The sequence below is a fragment of the Anomaloglossus baeobatrachus genome, chromosome 12, assembly GCF_048569485.1.
Source record: "Anomaloglossus baeobatrachus isolate aAnoBae1 chromosome 12, aAnoBae1.hap1, whole genome shotgun sequence".
Lineage (NCBI taxonomy): Eukaryota > Metazoa > Chordata > Amphibia > Anura > Aromobatidae > Anomaloglossus > Anomaloglossus baeobatrachus.
In genome coordinates, this window is record NC_134364.1 from 82,623,581 (window position 1) to 82,646,080 (window position 22,500).

At 50.8% G+C, this 22,500-nt stretch overlaps 1 protein-coding gene across 4 annotated transcripts in view; it reads right to left on the reverse strand.

Moving 5' to 3' along the window:
• Nucleotides 1-22,500, reverse strand: part of HEATR5A (HEAT repeat containing 5A) — a 175,883-nt gene that overhangs the window by 12,485 nt on the left and 140,898 nt on the right. For all 4 annotated transcript variants that reach the window (XM_075330385.1, XM_075330383.1, XM_075330384.1 and 1 more), the window contains 3 exons: nt 21,588-21,715; nt 7,488-7,635; nt 5,810-6,082 (listed from right to left, as the gene is read on the reverse strand). In XM_075330385.1, coding sequence (XP_075186500.1) covers nt 5,810-6,082; nt 7,488-7,635; nt 21,588-21,715 — 549 coding nt within the window. The remainder of the gene's footprint in view (nt 1-5,809; nt 6,083-7,487; nt 7,636-21,587; nt 21,716-22,500) is intronic.

The window sequence follows — 22,500 nt, forward strand, 5'->3', positions numbered from 1 at the left end:
GGTGATTGATGTAGGCAACTGCTGTCGCGTTGTCTGACTGGACTCGAATGTGCCTGCCCACCAACAGGTGGTGAAAGGCTAGGAGAGATAGAAGCACAGCTCTGGTTTCCAGCACATTGATCGAGAGGACTGACTCGGACGGAGTCCAAGTGCCCTGCGCTCGGTGGTGGAGATATACTGCTCCCCAGCCGGACAGACTGGCATCCGTGGTGAGAATCACCCAGGACGGGGTCAGGAAGGAGCGCCCCTGAGACAGAGAGAGGGGCCGAAGCCACCACTGAAGAGAGCTCCTGGTCTGTGGCGACAGAGCCACTAACCTGTGCAAGGAGGAAGGCCGCTTGTCCCAACAGCGGAGAATGTCCAGCTGCAGTGACCGCAGATGGAACTGGGCAAAGGGAACAGCCTCTATTGACGTGTGGATGTATGACCTCCTGAACACAAAGCGATAAACTGGTTAGATCTGGTTCTCCAGGGGGTGTATAAGCTCAGAGGGAGAGAGGGAGGAGCTACACTTTTGAGTGTAGTACTTTGTGTGTCCTCCGGAGGCAGAAGCTATACACCCAATGTCTGGGCCTCCCATAGGAACGATAAAGAAAGAAATTTTATATATATATATATATATATATATATATATATATATATATATATATATATATATATATATATATATATATATATATATATATATATATATATATATATATATATATATATTATATATATATATATATAATTTATAAACACATAACATACATACAAACATACATACATACATACATACATACATACATACATACATACATACATACATACATACACACACACACACAAGTATGTCGTCGATTAGCGGCCTCCACTTTCTGGGGTCTGGCATTGGCTACAGAGTGGACGTCACATCAATAGCCAATCAGTGAGTGCGGCGATCTGTCTACAGCCAATGCCAGAATAGGACGTGGACCGAGGACAATAGTACCTTTTGTTTTTTTTATATCAAACTGTGCCAGGCAACTAAGATTTCCGACAACCCCTTTAACCCCTTCACCCCCGGCCACTAAAACACCCTAATGACCGGGCCATTTTTTGCAATTCTGACCAGTGTCACTTTGACAGGTTATAACTCTGGAACGCTTCAACGGATCCTGGCGATTCTGACATTGTTTTTTCGTGACATATTGTACTTCATGTCAGTGGTAAATTTAGGCCGATATTTTTTGCGTTTATTTGTGAAAATTTAGGAAATTTGGCGAAAATTTTGAAAATTTCGCAAATTTCAAACTTTGAAAATTTATGCCCATAAATCTGAGAGATATGTCACACAAAATAGTTACTAAATAACATTTCCCACATGTCTACTTTACATCAGCGCAATTTTCGAAACAAATTTTTTTTCCGTTAGGAAGTTAGAAGGGGTCAAAGGTCATCAGCAAATTCTCATTTTTCCAACAAAATTTACAAAATAATTTTTTTAGGGACCACATCACATTTGAAGTGACTTTGAGAGGCCGAGGTGACAGAAAATACCCAAAAGTGACCCCATTCTAAAATCTGCACCCCTCACACTGCTCAAAACCACATCCAATAAGATTATTAACCCTTTAGGTGCTTCACAGGAACCAAAGCAATGTGGAAGGAAAAAATGAAAATTTTACTTTTTAACACAAAAATGTTACTTTAGCCATAAAATTTTCATTTTTACAAGGGAGAAAAGAGAAAGTACACAATACAATTTATTGTGCATGTTCTCCTGAGTACGCTGATACCCCATATGTGGTAAAAATCAATTGTTTGGGCGCACGGCAGAGCTCGGAAGGGAAGGAGCGCCATTTGAATTTTTGAATGCAAAATTAGCTGCACTCATTAGCGGACGCCATGTCGGGTTTGAAGACCCCCTGAGGTGCCTAAACAATGGAGCTCCCCCATAAGTGACCCCATTTTGGAAACTAGAGGCCTCAAATAATTTTTCTAGATGTTTGGTGAGCACTTTGAACCCCTGGGGGCTTCACAAACGTTTATAGCGTTGAGCCGTGAAAAGAAAAAAAAATTTTTTTACCACAAAACGGTTGCTTCAACTAGGTAGCTTTTTTTTTCACAAGGGTAACAGGAAAAAATGCACCATAAAATGTATTGTGCATTTTCTTCTGAGTACGCAGATACCTCATATGTGGTGGAAATCAAATGTTTGGACACACAGCAGTGCTCGGAAGGCAAGGAGCGCCATTTGAATTTTTGAGTGCAAAATTAGCTGCACCTGTTAGCGGACGCCATGTCGGGTTTGAAGACCCCCTGAGGTGCCTAAACAATGGAGCTCCCCCACAAGTGACCCCATTTTGGAAACTAGAGGCCTCAAATAATTTTTCTAGATGTTTGGTGAGCACTTTGAACCCCTGGGGGCTTCACAAAAGTTTATAGCGTTGAGCCGTGAAAAGAAAAAAAATTTTTTTTACCACAAAACGGTTGCTTCAACTAGGTAGCTTTTTTTTTCACAAGGGTAACAGGAAAAAATGCACCATAAAATGTATTGTGCATTTTCTCCTGAGTACGCAGATACCTCATATGTGGTGGAAATCAAATGTTTGGACACACAGCAGTGCTCGGAAGGCAAGGAGCGCCATTTGAATTTTTGAGTGCAAAATTAGCTGCACCTGTTAGCGGACGCCATGTCGGGTTTGAAGACCCCCTGAGGTGCCTAAACAATGGAGCTCCCCCACAAGTGACCCCATTTTGGAAACTAGAGGCCTCAAATAATTTTTCTAGATGTTTGGTGAGCACTTTGAACCCCTGGGGGCTTCACAAAAGTTTATAGCGTTGAGCCGTGAAAAGAAAAAAAATTTTTTTTACCACAAAACGGTTGCTTCAACTAGGTAGCTTTTTTTTTCACAAGGGTAACAGGAAAAAATGCACCATAAAATGTATTGTGCATTTTCTCCTGAGTACGCAGATACCTCATATGTGGTGGAAAGTAATTGTTTGGGCGCATGGCGGGGCTCAGAAGAGAAGGAGCGCCATTTGACAGCAAAATTGGTTGGAATCATTAGCGGACACCATGTCACGTTTGGAGACCCCCTATGGTGCCTAAACAGTGGAGCTCCCCCACAAGTGACACCATTTTGGAAACTAGAGCCCTCAAATAATTTTTCTAGATGTTTGGTGAGCACTTTGAACACCTGGGGGCTTCACAGAAGTTTATAGCGTTGAGCCGTGAAAAGAAAAAAAAAATTTTTTACCACAAAACGGTTGCTTCAACTAGGTAGCTTTTTTTTTCACAAGGCTATCAGGAAAAAATGCACCATAAAATGTATTGTGCATTTTCTCCTGAGTACGCAGATACCTCATATGTGGGGGAAAGTAATTGTTTGAGCGCATGGCGGGGCTCAGAAGAGAAGGAGCGCCATTTGACTTTTCAAACGCAGTGCACTGATCGGCCGCTGCAGGACGCACGGTCGGATGCGATAAAAAAAAGCGTCGGGGATACGTAAAAAAAAAAAGTCACGCCAAAAATTGACCATGGATGCAGATACGTTATGTGCATCCCTGATCAGCGCTTGGCGGGACGCACGGACGGATGCGATACAAAAAGCGTCGCAAATACGGAAAAAAGTCACGCCAAAAATTGAGCAGGGATGCCGATCCGTTATCTGCATCCCTAATCAGCGCTCGGCGGGACGCACGGACGGATGCGATACAAAAAGCGTCGGGGATACGGAAAAAAAAGTCACGCCAAAAATTGAGCAGGGATGCCGATCCGTTATCTGCATCCCTGATCTGCGCTCGGCGGGACGCACGGACGGATGCGATACAAAAAGCGTCGCGAATACGGAAAAAAGTCACGCCAAAAATTGAGCAGGGATGCCGATCCGTTATCTGCATCCCTAATCAGCGCTCGGCGGGACGCACGGACGGATGCGATACAAAAAGCGTCGCGAATACGGAAAAAAGTCACGCCAAAAATTGAGCAGGGATGCCGATCCGTTATCTGCATCCCTTATCAGCGCTCGGCGGGACGCACGGACGGATGCGATACAAAAAGCGTCGTGAATACGGAAAAAAAAGTCACGCCAAAAATTGACCATGGATGCCGATCCGTTATCTGCATCCCTGATCAGCGCTTGGCGGGACGCACGGACGGATGCGATACAAAAAGCGTCGGGGATACGGAAAAAAAAGTCACGCCAAAAATTGAGCAGGGATGCCGATCCGTTATCTGCATCCCTGATCAGCGCTTGGCGGGACGCACGGACGGATGAGGTGTAAAAATGGACAGGGGATACGGAAAAAAAAAAAAAAAGTTATACTCACAGTACCCAGAGGACTAGCAGGAGGATCACTGACCAGAAGAGCTGCAGAGGAATAGATGGCAGAGAGATGGACAGCTTTACAGGAGCAGCAGGCAGATCAGCAGAATGCCCAGGAAGGACCCAGCGATGGACGCAGATGTGATCAGGCCGGTGAAGACAGGTAAGAGGACGTCGGGGGAGAGCAGAGGGGGAGAGGGGGGGGTGAGAGCAGAGGGGGAGGGGGGGAGAGCAGAGGGGGAGAGCAGAGGGGGAGGGGGGGAGAGCAGAGGGAGAGGGGGGGAGAGCAGAGGGGGAGACCGGAGAGGGAGCTGCAGAAGCAGAATAGAAATAATGGGGGAGGCAGTCAGATCGCAGGGGGAGCGGATCGGGATGTCGGGGGGGGGGGGGGGTGGTTGGGGGGAGCAGATCGCGGGGGGGGGCACGGCAGGGGCTATCACGGCAGAGCGCAGGGGCACCACGGGAGCGCGCACGGGCTGCAAAGTGAGCACAGTACTCACTTTGCAGCAGCAGCGGTGGTAGCAGATCGGGATGCCGGGGGGGCAGATCGGGGCGTAGGGGGGCAGATCGGGGCGTAGGGGGGCAGATCGGGGGGGGGCACGGGCAGGGGCCTTCACGGGAGCGCGCAGGGGCCTTCACGGGAGCGCGCAGGGAGCGGAATACTTACCATTAGAGCTGCAGCGGCGGAGACATCAGAGGCGGCGGCGGCAGCAGCAGCGGTGGCGTGGTACCAAAAGTACCAGCCACTCCACGCTGCAGCCATGTTGGGGGAGGGCTCGCAGGCCAGCACAGGCCTGGGGAGGGCGGCCACCGGCAGATCAGACCGCCCCACTGCACACTGATTGGAGCGATTGCGCGTCATAGCACGATCGCTCCAATCAGTGCTGCAGGGTCTGGGGGCGGCATGTTTGAGGTCCACCTATGATATGCTGCAGCAGCTGCGGCATCTCATAGCTGGATCTCACAGGATCGCACTAATTCGGGCATTATTTTTGCCGAAATTAGTGCGATCGATGTGGTTGGCGGTTCAGATTTGAACAGCCAATCACATCGATCGTCGATAGGGGGTGGCGATGCCACCCCCCCTGGGGTCAAGCAAAGGTCCCCTGCTGTAAGAAACAGCAGGGGACATCATTTGAAAGCCGTTGCTATGGCCACGGCAATCAAATGAAGTTTAGGCCGTAAAATTACGTCCCTGGTCGTTAAGTCACGTTAAAATAGGACGTAATTTTACGGCCCGCGGTCGTGAAGGGGTTAAGGATATGCAGCAGATTGTGCAGGTAGCAGAATCAGGAGAGATTTTCTTTCAAAGCAAGAAATGTGCAAGTACGGTAAATCAGATCGCCTGCAGCTTTCCTTCCGCTTCTCTACAGGCTGCAGGATGTTTGCAGCCTGATGGCATCATTAATGCTAGTCTCCTACAGTTCTGTACCATGCTCCAGGGGTGTACAGATATATGTGCGTTCCCTGGGGGGCTCGCGTAGATAAGCATCCAGGATCTACTTGTCTCCACTCACCTTCTGGAGAGCAGAGGAACGGCAGCTCAGCCAGAATACCCAGAGAAGCAGAAATGAGCAGGCTGGATTCCTGAGACAGCGGCTGCTTTGTGGCATGTCTTCCAGTAATGCTCCCTGACAGGCGAGGACTGAGCTGGGGTAACTGTCTGATGAGGATACAAAGGCACAACTCCAATGCAGCAAGTACTAGGGAGCGTCCAGTCACTAAGCCTCCGGTATCGTGCCCTTCTCCAAACTCTGGTAAGGTTTCCTTCTCCTCGGCACCATCATCAACTGCAGAAAAATAGAAAAAAATGGCATATTCCAAGAAATAAAGAGCAATGATGACAGAAGGCTGATGTTCTTTATGTTGTGCTTGATCCACATACTCTTAGGCTGTACACTCCACCAGGGGTGTTTTATCCTCAGGAGCACACTGCTTCCGGACCCCGGCGTCCTGCTTTGTCAGGGTCTCTGTGCTCATGAAGACTGACGGTTCAGATGAGCGGTACCGTTGCACCACTGGTCTCAACTCTCCCAGGCTGATAGCGGAGACCTCTGCAGCTTGGGAGGAACCCATTGGATCTGAAGCTGGTCAGATCCAGCGATCCAGTCAGCTTCAGAGGTGGCTGGTGACCTCAGGAACAAACTATACACTATTAGATTACAAATTCCTCTGTTCTTGACCAGAGAGAGGTCTCTTAATAGAAGGTAAATTGCACAGTTATTCGTTTCACAAGCACTTTGCAATCTTAAGGCCCCGTCACACTAAGCAACATCGCTAGCAACATCGCTGCTAACGAACAACTTTTGTGACGTAGCAGCGATGTTGCTAGTGATGTTGCTGTGTGTGACATCCAGCAACAACCTGGCCCCTGCTGTGAGGTCGTTGGTTGTTGCTGAATGTCCTGGGCCATTTTTTAGTTGTTGCTGTCCCGCTGTGAAGCACAGATCGCTGTGTGTGACAGCGACAGAGCAACAACTAAATGTGCAGGCAGCAGGAGCCGGCTTCTGCGGACACTGGTAACCAATGTAAACATCGGGTAACCAAGAAGCCCTGTCCTTGGTTACCCGATATTTACCTTCGTTACCAGCCTCCGCCGCTCTCACTGTCAGTGCCGGCTCCTGCTCTGTGCACATGTAGCTGCAGGACACATCGGGTTAATTAACCCGATGTGTCCTGCAGCTAGGAGAGCAGGGAGCCAGCGCTAAGCAGTGTGCGCTGCTCCCTGCACATGTAGCTACAGCACACATCGGGTAATTAACCCCATGTGTGCTGTAACTAGGAGAGCAGGGAGCCAGCGCTAAGCAGTGTGCGCTGCTCCCTGCTCTCTGCACGTGTAGCTGCGTGCACTAGTAACCAAGGTAAATATCGGGTTGGTTACCCGATATTTACCTTAGTTACCAAGCGCAGCATCGCTTCAGTGCCTCGCTGCTGGCTGGGGGCTGGTCACTGGTTGCTGGTGACAGCTCACCAGCAACCAGTGTAGCGATGCTCCAGCGATCCCTGCCAGGTCAGGTTGCTGGTGGGATCGCTGGAGCGTCTGACTGTGTGACCTCTCACCAGCAACCTCCTAGCAACTTACCAGCGATCCCTATCAGGTTGCATCGTTGTTGGGATCGCTGGTAAGTTGTTTAGTGTGACGGTACCTTTACTCATTGAAGAACTTCAGACAACCCCTGTAAAACAAACACTTGCCTTCTGCGCTCCTCCTCCTCTCTTGGACATGTTCTTGAGCTGCACTCAGGATTTGTTTCCCAACTTCCAAAGCCAGCAACTGTATTTCTGAAGATTCTCGCATTAGCAGCAATCGGTGCAACACAGAAATCAACTCAATAGCAAGTGCCTGGGGAATATAAATACATAAAAATGCAATGAAAAGAAAAAAACAAAATAAAAATAAAGCTCTATGTTGTAAAAGCCTTTTTATGTAAAATCTCCATTAGGTCATGTCATAGGGTCTATGTTGGTACATTTGCTCCTGCACACTGGGTGGTAGAGGTCATTTCAGCAGGATCTGTGCACGGGACACTCCAGATGTCGTGAAGTTGCTTTAGCATCATGTATAGTGATGGGTGTACTCGCAGATAACCAGTACGGGAAGATCCTACTAGATTAAAAAAGAAGGGAATTTTGTTTACTTACCGTAAATTCCTTTTCTTCTAGCTCCAATTGGGAGACCCAGACAATTGGGTGTATAGCTTCTGCCTCCGGAGGCAACACAAAGTATTACACTTAAAAGTGTAAAGCCCCTCCCCTTCTGCCTATACACCCCCCCGTGAGTCACGGGCTCCTCAGTTTTGGTGCAAAAGCAGGAAGGAGGAAACTTATAATTTGGTCTAAAGTAATTCAATCCGAAGGAAGTTCGGAAAACTGAAAACCATTCAACATGAACAACATGTGTACACAAAGAACAACAGCCCGAAGGGAACAGGGGCGGGTGCTGGGTCTCCCAATTGGAGCTAGAAGAAAAGGAATTTACGGTAAGTAAACAAAATTCCATTCTTCTTTGTCGCTCCATTGGGAGACCCAGACAATTGGGACGTCCAAAAGCAGTCCCTGGGTGGGTAAAATAATACCTCGTAATAGAGCCGTACCACGGCCCTTTCCTACAGGTGGGCAACCGCCGCCTGAAGGACTCGCCTACCTAGGCTGGCATCTGCCGAAGCATAGGTATGCACCTGATAGTGTTTCGTGAAAGTGTGCAGACTCGACCAGGTAGCCGCCTGACACACCTGCTGAGCCGTAGCCTGGTGCCGCAAAGCCCAGGACGCACCCACGGCTCTGGTAGAATGGGCCTTCAGCCCTGAGGGAACCGGAAGCCCAGAGGAACTGTAGGCTTCGAGAATTTGTTCCTTGATCCACCGAGCCAGGGTTGATTTGGAAGCCTGTGACCCTTCACGCTGGCCAGCGACAAGGACAAAGAGTGCATCCGAGCGGCGCAGGGGCGCCGTACGAGAAATGTAGAGTCTGAGTGCTCTCACCAGATCCAACAAGTGCAAATCCTTTTCACATTGGTGAACTGGATGTGGACAAAGAGAAGGTAAGGAGATATCCTGATTGAGATGAAAGGGGGATACCACCTTAGGGAGAAATTCCGGAACCGGACGCAGAACCACCTTGTCCTGGTGAAACACCAGGAAAGGAGCCTTGCATGACAGCGCTGCTAGCTCAGACACTCTCCGAAGTGATGTGACTGCTACTAGGAAGACCACTTTCTGCGAAAGGCGTGAAAGAGAAATATCCTTCATTGGCTCAAAAGGTGGTTTCTGAAGAGCCATCAGCACCCTGTTCAGATCCCAGGGTTCTAACGGACGCTTGTAAGGAGGAACTATGTGACAAACCCCCTGCAGGAACGTGCGCACCTTTGGAAGTCTGGCTAGGCGCTTCTGGAAAAACACAGAGAGCGCTGAGACTTGTCCCTTAAAAGAACCGAGCGACAAACCCTTTTCCAATCCGGATTGAAGGAAGGAAAGAAAAGTGGGCAAGGCAAATGGCCAGGGAGTAAAACCCTGATCAGCGCACCAGGATAAGAATATTCTCCACGTCCTGTGGTAGATCTTGGCGGACGTTGGTTTCCTGGCCTGTCTCATAGTGGCAATGACCTCTTGAGATAACCCTGAAGATGCTAGGATCCAGGACTCAATGGCCACACAGTCAGGTTGAGGGCCGCAGAATTCAGATGGAAAAACGGCCCTTGAGACAGCAAGTCTGGTCGGTCTGGTAGTGCCCACGGTTGACCCACCGTGAGATGCCACAGATCCGGGTACCACGACCTCCTCGGCCAGTCTGGAGCGACGAGGATGGCGCGGCGGCAGTCTGACCTGATCTTGCGTAACACTCTGGGCAACAGTGCCAGAGGAGGAAACACATAAGGCAGTTGAAACTGCGACCAATCCTGAACTAATGCGTCTGCCGCCAGAGCTCTGTGATCTTGAGACCGTGCCATGAATGCCGGGACCTTGTTGTTGTGCCGGGACGCCATTAGGTCGACGTCCGGCATCCCCCAGCGGCAACAGATCTCTTGAAATACGTCCGGGTGAAGGGACCATTCCCCTGCGTCCATGCCCTGGCGACTGAGAAAGTCTGCTTCCCAGTTTTCTACGCCCGGGATGTGAACTGCGGATATGGCGGATGCAGTGGCTTCTGCCCACAGCAGAATCCGCCGGACTTCCTGGAAGGCTTGCCGACTGCGTGTGCCGCCCTGGTGGTTGATGTATGCCACCGCTGTGGAGTTGTCCGACTGAATTCGGATCTGTTTGCCTTCCAGCCACGGCTGGAACGCTTTTAGGGCAAGATACACTGCCCTTATCTCCAGAACATTGATCTGCAGGGAGGACTCTGGCTGAGTCCAGGTACCCTGGGCCCTGTGGTGGAGAAAGACCGCTCCCCACCCTGACAGGCTCGCGTCCGTCGTGACCACCGCCCAGAATGGTGGTAGGAAGGATTTCCCCTTCGACAATGAAGTGGGAAGAAGCCACCACCGAAGAGAGGCTTTGGCTGCCTGAGAAAGGGAGACGTTCCTGTCGAGGGACGTCGACTTCCTGTCCCACTTGCGGAGAATGTCCCATTGAAGTGGACGCAGATGAAACTGCGCAAAAGGAACTGCCTCCATTGCTGCCACCATCTTCCCTAGGAAGTGCATGAGGCGCCTCAAGGGGTGTGACTGGCCTTGAAGTAGAGATTGCACCCCTGTCTGTAGTGAACGCTGTTTGTCCAGCGGAAGCTTCACTATCGCTGGAAGAGTATGAAACTCCATGCCAAGATATGTCAGTGATTGGGCCGGTGTCAGATTTGACTTTGTGAAATTGATGATCCACCCGAATCTCTGAAGAGTCTCCAGAGCAATGTCCAGGCTGTGTTGGCATGCCACTCGGGAGGGTGCCTTGACAAGCAGATCGTCTAAGTAAGGGATCACCGAGTGTCCCTGAGAGTGTAGGACTGCTAGAACTGCTGCCATGACCTTGGTGAAGACCCGTGGTGCTGTCGCCAGGCCGAAAGGCAGTGCCACGAACTGAAGGTGTTCGTCCCCGATGGCGAAACGCAGGAAGCGCTGATGCTCTGGTGCAATCGGTACGTGGAGATAAGCATCTTTGATGTCGATTGATGCTAGGAAATCTCCTTGGGACATTGAGGCGATGACGGAGCGGAGCGATTCCATCCGGAACCGCCTGGTTTTCACGTGTTTGTTGAGCAGTTTTAGGTCCAGAACAGGACGGAAAGATCCGTCCTTTTTTGGCACCACAAACAAGTTGGAGTAAAAACCGTGACCCTGTTGCTGAAGAGGAACAGTGATCACCACTCCTTCTGCCTTCAGAGTGCACACCGCCTGAAGAAGAGCATCGGCTCGCTCGGGGGGCGGAGATGTTCTGAAGAAACGAGTCGGAGGACGAGAGCTGAGCTCTATCCTGTAACCGTGAGACAGAATGTCTCTCACCCAACGGTCTTGTACCTGTGGCAACCAGGCGTCGCAAAAGCGGGAGAGCCTGCCACCGACCGAGGATGCGGCGTGAAGAGGCCGAAAGTCATGAGGAGGCCGCTTTGGGAGCGGTTCCTCCGGCGGTCTTTTTAGGACGTGACTTAGACCGCCATGAATCGGAGTTCGTCTGACCCTTCTGTGGCCTGTTGGACGAGGAGAATTGAGACCTGCCCGCGGGCCGAAAGGACCGAAACCTCGATTGTACCTTCCGTTGTTGAGGTCTTTTTGGTTTGGACTGGGGTAAGGATGAGTCCTTTCCCTTGGATTGTTTAATGATTTCATCCAAATCGCTCACCAAACAGGCGGTCGCCAGAAAATGGCAACCCGGTTAAGAACTTTTTGGAGGCAGAGTCTGCCTTCCATTCACGTAGCCACATGGCCCTGCGGACTGCCACCGAATTGGCGGATGCTACCGCTGTACAGCTCGTAGAGTCCAGGACAGCATTAATGGCGTATGACGCAAACGCCGACGCCTGAGAGGTTAATGACACCACCTGCGGAGCAGAGGCCCGTGTGACTGCATTAATCTGCGAGTGACAAGCTGAGATAGCTTGGAGCGCCCATACGGCTGTGAATGCCGGAGCAAAGGACGCGCCGATAGCCTCATAGATGGATTTCAACCAGAGCTCCATCTGTCTGTCAGTGGCATCTTTGAGTGAGGCCCCATCTTCCACTGCAACTATGGATCTAGCCGCCAGTCTGGAGACTGGAGGATCCACCTTGGGACACTGAGCCCAACCCTTGACAACGTCAGGGGGAAAGGGATAACGTGTGTCCTTAAGTCGCTTAGAAAAGCGCTTATCTGGACAAGCTCGGTGTTTCTGGACTGCCTCTTTGAAATCGGAGTGATCCAGGAACATACTCATTGTACGCTTGGGAAACCTAAAACGGAATTTCTCCTGCTGAGAAGCTGACTCCTCAATTGGAGGAGCTGGGGGAGAAAGATCCAACACCTGATTGATGGACGCTATAAGGTCGTTCACTATGGCGTCCCCTTCTGGTGTATCTAGGTTGAGAGCGGCTTCAGGATCAGAGTCCTGATCTGCCCCCTCCGCTTCATCCTCTAGAGAGTCCTCCTGCTGAGACCCTGAGCAGTGTGATGAAGTCGAGGGAAGCTCCCAGCGACCCCGCTTAGGTGGTCTGGGACTGCGGTCCGTGTCAGAGACCTCACCTTGAGACCTATGAGTCACCCCAGGAGCACTTTGCTGCTCCAACCGCGGGGGGCCTGGGGTCAATGATTCAACAGTGCCCGGGGCCTGTGTTACAGGTCTGGACTGCAAAGCTTCTAGTATCTTAGCAGACCATTTATCCATAGTCTCAGAAAGTTTGTCAGCGAATACTGCAAACTCCGTCCCTGTCACCTGGACAGTGGCAGCCGGTGTTTCTACCTGGGCCGAGGGTCCCACTAGTGGCTGAGGCTCCGGCTGAGTAAGTACCATAGGTGCCGAGCATTGCACACAATGAGGGTAGGTGGAACCTGCAGGTAGCATAGCCGCACATGAGGTACAGGTTGCAAAGTAAGCCTGTGCTTTGGCACCCTTGCTATTTGCAGACGACATGCTGTTGTCTCCTCTGAGTACAATCTGGGAGGGTATATAGCCAAAAACCAGTGCGACCGTACAGAGTAAATGTATAGTATATAAACCTATATATATACACTTCGGCACCCAGGGGGGCCAGCACCTAGAAACAGGTGCGGCTTACCGACCGCCCAAAGCGGTTGTGTGACCACCAGATTCCCTGCCTGGATCTCCCAGAGCCGTTTGTCTCTCCTCTCTAGCTTCAGAAGTGCTGACAGGAATGGCTGCCAGCGTTCTGTGAGGAGGAGGGGGCCGTGGGCGTGCCCAAGAAAGTGCGGGAATCTGGTGTCCCACTGTGCTCAGTGAGGGGGGAGGAGGATACAAAGTATGCTCCAGCCCTCAGCGCTGACGTCCAGTGCAGCGTCCCTCCCTTCCCCTGACTGACAGGCCCGGGGGCGGGAATATGCGGTACTAGGCCGCAAAAGCCGGGGACTAAAGTTATAAGCGCGGCCGCCAAACAAGCGCGGTCAGCGCGGTAGTCCCGGCGCACTAACACACCCAGCAGTGCTGCAGCGTGTATGACACAAGCGCTCCATGCGCTGTCCCCAAGGGGACACAGAGTACCTCACAGTAGCAGGGCCTTGTCCCTGACGATACCCAGCTCCTGTCCAGCAGATTCCCCAGGGGCTGCGGAGGGAGCACGGTCCCAGTGTCTGGAGACCGATTAGGATCCCACTTCACCCAGAGCCCCTAGGGGATGGGGAAGGAAAACAGCATGTTGGCTCCTGCCTATGTACCCGCAATGGGTACCTCAACCTTAACCGCACCGCCGACCAGAGTGGGGTGAGAAGGGAGCATGCTGGGGGCCCTATATGGGCCCACTTTTCTTCCATCCGAAATAGTCAGCAGCTGCTGCTGACTAAATTGTGGAGCTATGCGTGCATGTGTGCCTCCTTCGCACAAAGCATAAAAACTGAGGAGCCCGTGACTCACGGGGGGTGTATAGGCAGAAGGGGAGGGGCTTTACACTTTTGAGTGTAATACTTTGTGTGGCCTCCGGAGGCAGAAGCTATACACCCAATTGTCTGGGTCTCCCAATGGAGCGACAAAGAAAATAATAATAATCTGGTACCGGGACAGACGTCGGTCCCCATACAAGTCTATGGGGAACAGAATCCGGGGATGAAAATTTGGTGATTAAATTTTTACACCATATTCATACTTCATACACCCAATCTACACCTCCTGGCAAAAAAAAAAACACATCAAAACTGTATGCAGTATGATGCAAAAATCCTGGGCAGCTGCAGGCTGCTACTTTTAGGCTAGGGAGGGGAGGCCCAATAAGCGTGGTTCTCCCCAGCCTGAGAATACCAGCCCCCAGTTGTCGGGCTTTCTCATGCCTGGGTATCAAAATTGAGGGGGCGGGAGGGAACCGCACACTGGTTTTTTTTAAAAATATTTATTTAAATAATTAAAAAAAAAAAAAAAGAAGAAGAAGAAGAAGAAGCTGCATGCGGTTCCTCCTATTTTGATACCCAGCTAAGATAAGCGCACAGCTTGGGGCTGCAGCCTGCAAACTGTATGCTTTATCTGTGCTGGGTATCATAATATGGGGGGACCTTATGCCAATTTATCTTTACTGTACGATAGACCGACATCACCTGTGATTAGTTGCAGTCAAACGCAGGCACACAGGCTTGTGGCACGTCTGACTGCAACCAATCACAGATGCTAGGACTGCCGGTGGGTGGGGGAAGCCATGCATATGGATGAGCAATAATGAGTGGCTCCGGAAGTAAATGAGCTGCTGCGGGAGCAGTTATAGCTGTGTCGAAACCTCGGTAAGTATAAAGTGCTTGCTGTAGTCTTATTTTGTTTAACTTTTTTTTTCCCCAAGTTGCCAGATCCGGATCAACACCCGGAATTTCAGGCCTGGCACTTGAGTATTGGGTATCTTTGAAAACATGTGGATCCAGACTTTTACAGTTCGGGTCCACCCATCACTAATTATGTACCATTCGGTTTGCAGGAGTGGTGCTCCTGGCAGATGGTCAGATTGTGCAGAACAACAAAAGTTCTCAAGACAACTTTGGAGTTATGTTTCGGTTTCCTCCATTAATACAGGGAATGGAAGGAAGGATCCAGCTCAGACTCCAAGGATAAATAAAAATTAATATTTTATTTCTTCTTGTTAAAATATATATCCAAATAGATATTATGGCACCAGCTTAATCACATTTACAGATGGCAGATGTATAACACACAACGTGTTTCGGCGGAACGCCTTCTTCAGGTCATAGTCATAACACTAAACAGGATATTTATAAATGTTTTACCCTGAGCAGAAAACTTTCCCATTTGTTCTCAATTAATTAATTAAATAGGGGAGTATACTCTGCTCAGGTAAAAATCACTGAATAAAAAAAAACCCTACAAATACTACATTGTATGACCATAAAGTACCCATCTAGCCATATTCTATTACTAAAAAAATCCACCCAACAATACAATACAGAATTTTTTTTCTATTATCAATATTCCATGTGTAGAAAAAGCATAACTCAACTTTAACAAAAAAAAAGAGAAAATGAAAATATAAATATAAAAAGAGAATTTTGTTTACTTACCGTAAATTCTTTTTCTTATAGTTCCGTATTGGGAGACCCAGACATTGGGTGTATAGCTTCTGCCTCCGGAGGACACACAAAGTACTACACTCAAAAGTGTAGCTCCTCCCTCTGAGCCTATACACCCCCTGAAGAACCAGATCTAACCAGTTTAGTGCACAAGCTGAAGGAGAATAGCCACCCACAAGTAGAACAGAGCAAGAGCCGGAACAACCGGAGACTCTGTCTACGACAACAGCCGGTGATAACACGCGGAACAAGAACTGCCAACAGGCAACAGGGAGGGTGCTGGGTCTCCCAATACGGAACTATAAGAAAAAGAATTTACGGTAAGTAAACAAAATTCTCTTTTTCTTTATCGTTCCTTTGGGAGACCCAGACATTGGGACGTCTCAAAGCAGTCCATGGGTGGGAATAAACAGAAAAACTGAGAAGTAGGCGGAGACTAACTTCAGAAGTGGGCGACAGCCGCCTGAAGGATGCGTCTGACCAAGCTCGCATCTGCCGAAGCATGAGCATGCACTTGGTAGCGCTTTGAAAAGGTATGCAGGCTAGTCCAAGTGGCAGCCTGACAGACTTGCTGAGCCGTAGCCTGGTGCCTGAAAGCCCAAGAGGCACCGACAGCTCTGGTCGAGTGTGCCTTGATCCCCGGCGGGGGAGGCACCTGAGAACACAGGTAGGCCTCCGAAATGGTGGACCTGATCCAATGGGCTAAGGTCGGCTTAGAAGCAGAGAGGCCCTTATGCCGACCTGTGGTTAGCACAAAAAGAGAGGTGCACCGCCTAAGAGCAGCGGTGCGAGACACATAGATCCGGAGCGCCCGCACCAGATCCAGAGTATGCAACGCTTTTTCAAAGCGATGAACAGGAGCCGGACAAAAGGAAGGTAGGGTAATGTCCTGGTTAAGGTGGAAAGGAGAAACCACCTTAGGGAGAAAGTCCGGAGTCGGACGGAGAACCACCTTGTCTTGATGAAAAGCAAAAAAAGGTGACTCCGAAGAGAGCGCAGCCAAATCAGAGACTCTCCTGAGGGAAGTTATGGCCACTAGAAAGACCACTTTCTGTGAAAGACGAAACAAAGAAACCTCCCTAAGAGGCTCAAAGGGGGGTTTCTGCAAAACCGTGAGAACCAAATTGAGGTCCCAGGGATCCAAGGGCCGCCGGTAAGGCGGAATGATGTGAGACGCACCTTGCAAGAAGGTGCGGATCTGAGCCAGCCGGGCGATACGCCGCTGGAACAGCACTGACAGAGCCGAGACTTGTCCCTTGAGAGAGTTGAGGGACAGTCCCAGCTGCAGACCGGACTGTAGAAAGGACAGAAGGGTCGGCAAGGAAAAAGGCCAAGTAGGATGGCCGGAAGAGCGACACCAGGACAGGAAAATCTTCCAAGTCCTGTGATAGATCTTGGCAGAGGAAGACTTACGGGCCCGAGTCATAGTGGAGATGACCTCAGGAGGGATACCAGAAGCCGTCAAGAGCCACGCCGTCAATCTGAGAGCCGCAGAATTCTGGCGGAAAAACGGACCTTGTGAGAGAAGGTCTGGACGGTCCGGAAGATGCCACGGCACCTCTACGGACAGAAGGAGCAGGTCTGGGTACCAAGCTTGCCTGGGCCAGTCCGGAGCAATGAGAATGACTCGACGGCCCTCCAGTCTGATCTTGCGCAGAACTCTGGGCAAGAGCGCTAGAGGGGGAAACACGTAGGACAGACGAAACTGGGACCAGTCTTGAACCAGAGCGTCCGCGGTGAATGCCTGAGGACCGTGGGAGCGAGCCACGTAAACCGGAACCTTGTTGTTGTGACGGGATGCCATTAGGTCCACGTCCGGAGTGCCCCACTTGCGGCAGATTGACTGAAACACTGCCGGATGCAGGGACCACTCGCCGCCGTCCACGGTTTGACGGCTGAGATAATCTGCTTCCCAGTTTTCCACGCCTGGGATGTGGACTGCGGATATGGTGGATTTGGAGTCCTCCGCCCATTGAAGGATGCGTTGTACCTCCAACATTGCCAGGCGGCTGCGTGTCCCGCCTTGGTGATTGATGTAGGCAACTGCTGTCGCGTTGTCTGACTGGACTCGGATGTGCTTGCCCGCCAACAGGTGGTGAAAGGCTAGGAGAGATAGAAGCACAGCTCTGGTTTCCAGCACATTGATCGAGAGGACTGACTCGGACGGAGTCCAAGTGCCCTGCGCTCGGTGGTGGAGATATTCCGCTCCCCAGCCGGACAGACTGGCATCCGTAGTGAGAATCACCCAGGACGGGGTCAGGAAGGAGCGCCCCTGAGACAGAGAGAGGGGCCGAAGCCACCACTGAAGAGAGCTCCTGGTCTGTGGCGACAGAGCCACTAACCTGTGCAAGGAGGAAGGCCACTTGTCCCAACAGCGGAGAATGTCCAGCTGCAGTGAACGCAGATGGAACTGGGCAAAGGGAACAGCCTCCATTGACGCCACCATCTGACCCAGCACCTGCATCAGGTGCCTGATGGAATAACGGCGGGGCTTCAGCAGAGCGCGGACCGCCAGTTGGAGGGACTGCTGTTTGACTGAGGGCAACTTCACAAGTGCCGGCATAGTCTCGAACTGCATCCCTAGGTACGTGAGACTCTGGGTCGGAGTCAGAGTGGATTTGGGAAGATTGACAATCCACCCGAATTGGGCTAGAGTGGCAAGAGTGAGCGAGACACTCCGCTGACAGTCTGCGCTGGATGAAGCCTTGACTAGAAGGTCGTCCAGGTAAGGAATCACTGCCAACCCCTGTAGGTGCCGAACCGCAACCACTGCTGCCATGACCTTGGTGAATACTCGAGGGGCCGTGGCTAACCCGAAGGGGAGAGCCACGAATTGGAAATGTTCCACTCCGATTGCAAAACGTAGCCAACGCTGGTGTGAAACTGCAATTGGCATATGCAGATAGGCATCTCTGATGTCGATGGATGCCAGGAAATCCCCTTGGGTCATTGATGCAATGACTGACCGCAGAGACTCCATGCGAAAATGCCGCACCTGAACATGCTTGTTGAGAAGCTGGAGATCCAGGATGGGCCGGAAGGAACCATCCTTTTTGGGGACTAGGAAGAGATTTGAGTAGAAACCTCTGAACCGTTCCCGGGCGGGAACCGGTACAATTACTCCGTTGGCCTGCAGGGATGCCACGGCCTGAGAGAAGGCGGCGGCCTTGGAGCAGGGGGGAGTTGAGAGAAAAAATCTGTTTGGCGGGCTGGAAGAGAATTCTATCCTGTAGCCGTGGGAGATGATATCCCGCACCCACTGATCGGAGACGTGTTGAAACCACACGTCGCCAAAGTGGGAGAGCCTGCCACCGACTAAGGATGTTGCTGGCGCGGACAGATGGTCAAGAGGAGGCTGCCTTAGTGGCAGCAGCACCTGCGATCTTCTGTGGACGCGCTTTTGTGCGCCAGCTGGATTTTTGGTCCTTGGCAGTGTTAGTGGACGAGGCCGAGGGCTTAGAGGATGACCAGTTGGAGGAACGAAAGGAACGAAACCTCGACTGATTCCTACCCTGGACAGGTTTCCTGGTTTTGGTTTGTGGCATGGAAGTACTCTTCCTGCCAGTAGCTTCCTTAATAATTTCATCCAGCTGTTCTCCGAACAGCCGGGACCCAGCAAAAGGGAGCCCCTCAAGGTACTTCTTAGAAGAAGAATCTGCCTTCCACTCTCGAAGCCACAAGGTCCTGCGGATAGCGAGGGAATTAGCCGAAGCCACCGCAGTGCGGTGAGAAGCCTCCAGCATGGCAGACATGGCATAGGATGAAAAAGCCGAAGCTTGGGAAGTTAAGGCAACCATCTCAGGCATAGATTCCTTAGTGAGGGAATGCATCTCCTCCAGAGAAGCAGAGATGGCTTTGAGAGCCCACACTGCTGCAAAAGTCGGGGAGAACGAGGCCCCTGCCGCCTCAAATACAGATTTGGCCAGAAGGTTAACCTGGCGGTCTGTGGAATCCTTAAGCGAGGTGCCATCAGCTACTGATACAACGGTCCGGGCTGAGAGTCTAGACACCGGGGGGTCTACCTTTGGTGAATGAGCCCACTCCTTGACCACCTCAGGTGGAAAGGGAAAACGGTCATCAGAACCACGCTTTGGGAAGCGTTTGTCAGGGCAGGCCCTGGGCTTGGTAACAGCGGCCTGAAAACTGGAGTGGTTAAAGAACACACTCCTTGTCCTCTTAGGCGAGGTAAACTGGTGCTTTTCTGCCAGAGAGGGTTGTTCCTCTGATACTGGCGGATTGAGATCCAGTACAGAATTAATGGACGCAATCAAATCACTAACATCCGGAGTCACTGTCGGACAGACTAATGGGGCACATGGAGGTAGTCTCCGAGCCCCCAGTAAAGGCATCTTCCTCATCCTGCGAGTCAGCTTCTGAAACCGAACCGCGGGACGAAGGAGAGGGAGCCCTGCGTCTCTTATTAGAAGGACGGGGCCTGGGACCAGATGATGAATCCTCTGGGAGCTCCGGTCCTGAGAGAGACCTAGCAGCAGAGGCACCCTGCGACGGGGGCTGATGCATGCTCAGCAGAGTCCTGGACAGATGTCCCATGGGGTCAGCAAAAGACTGGGAGATAGACCTGGTTAAGGATTCTACCCAAGCCGGGGGGTTCAGCTACAGGAGCCGGAGCAGCCTGAGAGACCCCTGGGGGTGCGATTTCAGGCTGAGGCATCGTCCGGTTAGAGCAGGCATCACAATGTGGATAGGTGCTCGGTTCCGGCAGTAGGAGCCTACATGCAGTGCATACTGAAAACAGCTTTGGAGCCTTGCTCCTCGTGTGTGACATGCTGCTGGAGTGAGGGTTCTGCCAGAATGACCCCCAGAGAGTATATACAGAAGGTCCACAACCAGAGGTTGTGGCTTACCAGACCGCTGGAGCGGTTTGTGTGCCCTCCAGATCCCGAAGCCCGGACTCCCAAGCACCTCAGCAGGGATGCTGCAGACCAGTGGTGATCGCAGGGAAAAACGCTGAGAAAATGGCCACCGGAGTGAAGAGAGGGGGCGGGACTCACTCTGAGAGCGGGATCTGGAGGGCCAAGGAGATTCACAGGGGAGGAGACATGTACTCAGTGAGGAGTGTCTCTCCCCTTTGTAGAACGGCCGCTGGGCGGAGCCGCACTGTCGCTCTGCATGAATGACATGCGAGGGCAGTGAAACCAAAAGTAGGCCTCCGGCGAAGCCGGGGCCTAAATTTGAGCGGTGCGGCCGGCGCGCAGGCACCATCGGCGCGGTTCTCAGGCGACAGCCAGAGAACCCGCCGGAAATGTCATAAAAATCACTCAGCACACTCTCCCACAACAATAAAGTACAAGGGACCCCCATATATAACCGTCTCAGGTACTTAGCTTGCTGAGACGCAGGGTAGCCAGTCCCTGGGGATGAGTGGTCCGGTCCAGCAGGATCCTGAAGGGCTGCGGATGGAGACCGGTCTCATGCCAAGCATGGAGAACCGTGCTGGCTCCCACTTCAAGCCAGAGCCCCGGAGGGATGGTGAAGGAGCACGGCATGTAAGGCTCCAGCCTGGGAATCAACCTTAACAGCACCGCCGACACAGTGGGGTGAGAAGGGACATGCCGGGGGTCCAGGCTTGGACCCGCTTTTCTTCAAACTCTTTCCAAAAATGAAAAATCAGATGAGAATGCATGTGTGGATGTATGACCTCCTGAACACAAAGCGATAAACTGGCTAGATCTGGTTCTCCAGGGGTTGTATAGGCTCAGAGGGAGGAGCTACACTTTTGAGTGTAGTACTTTGTGTGTCCTCCGGAGGCAGAAGCTATACACCCAATGTCTGGGTCTCCCATAGGAACGATAAAGAAATATATATATATATATATATTAAACGTCATATAAATTGTAAACAGTTTGCTCCATTAATACAGGCTCACTAACTTCAGCATTTGTGTAAAACACTGGTCAAATATACTTTGAATATTGTAGGAAATGTTCCAAATGCTCACACATCGCAACTTATTTTTGCTTAAAATGTTTTGCCTCTCAGGAGGATACAAATTGCAATGGACATTAGCATGCAGCAGTAACACCGGCTCATCTGTGGCTACAGGAATAAGAATGCTTCCACCAAACTCCATGTAAGCATGGTCACTCACACTTACTGCATCCTCCTGCTGTACCCCACACTAAAGTTAGGGTAACCTTACCTGATCAGCCCCTACATGCGCCCTAGGCCAGACACCGCCAAGTAAGGCCTTCATAGCCCGCAGACAAGCAGCGATTCTCTCCATAGGGGCATCCACAGGGAGACAACAGAGAAATTCCACACAGATTCCTATAGAAAAAATGAGAACACAAAGAAGAATAATAGATCAATAGAAGGCAATACAGTAACCGCTTGTAATCATCTCAATCTGGATCAAACATCAATGTGAATGATAATAGGAGTTATTTAAAGAAGAAAAAAAAGTTAATTCATTATCTATAAGACAGGGGATAACTTGCTGATCGCTGGGACTCTCCGCAATCCAGAGATCAGAACCGCGACAATGGGAATCCGCAGCCCCGCCATGAATGAAGCGGGTGTGCGCATTGCTCGACCTCTGCTCCACTCATTATGAGAGTGACAGAGCCAGAGACAGCTAAGCACTGTATTCAGCTATTTCCAGCAATTGCATTAACAATGAATGAAGTGGAGGGAGAGCCTGCCCAGCTATGTTCCCAGGGGATCAGAGCGCAGATATTGGGGTTGTCGGGTCCCAGCAGTCGGATCACCAGCTATGAGCAAGATATCCCCTTTCTTTCGGATAGAGTAACTTGTATGTTAAGTTACCAACACCCTTCATATATATTGGAAAAGTAAAAACTCTTGAGCTTTTGGGTGGCGACTAGCTGCAGTGATCATACACCACACAGCAAGGGATTCATAATCTTCATTTCTTTTTTTTTTTTTTTTTAGCAAACAAAGACTAGGAGCATGGGGCACATTATACAGCAGTAGTCATCAGTGTAAATGTGATTTCAGCACTGGAGTGAGGTCAAAGACTTGTTAGACAGCTCCATACAAGCTTTCTGTGTCTACTTCTGCGCCACACCCCATCTCCCAGATATAGACAGATA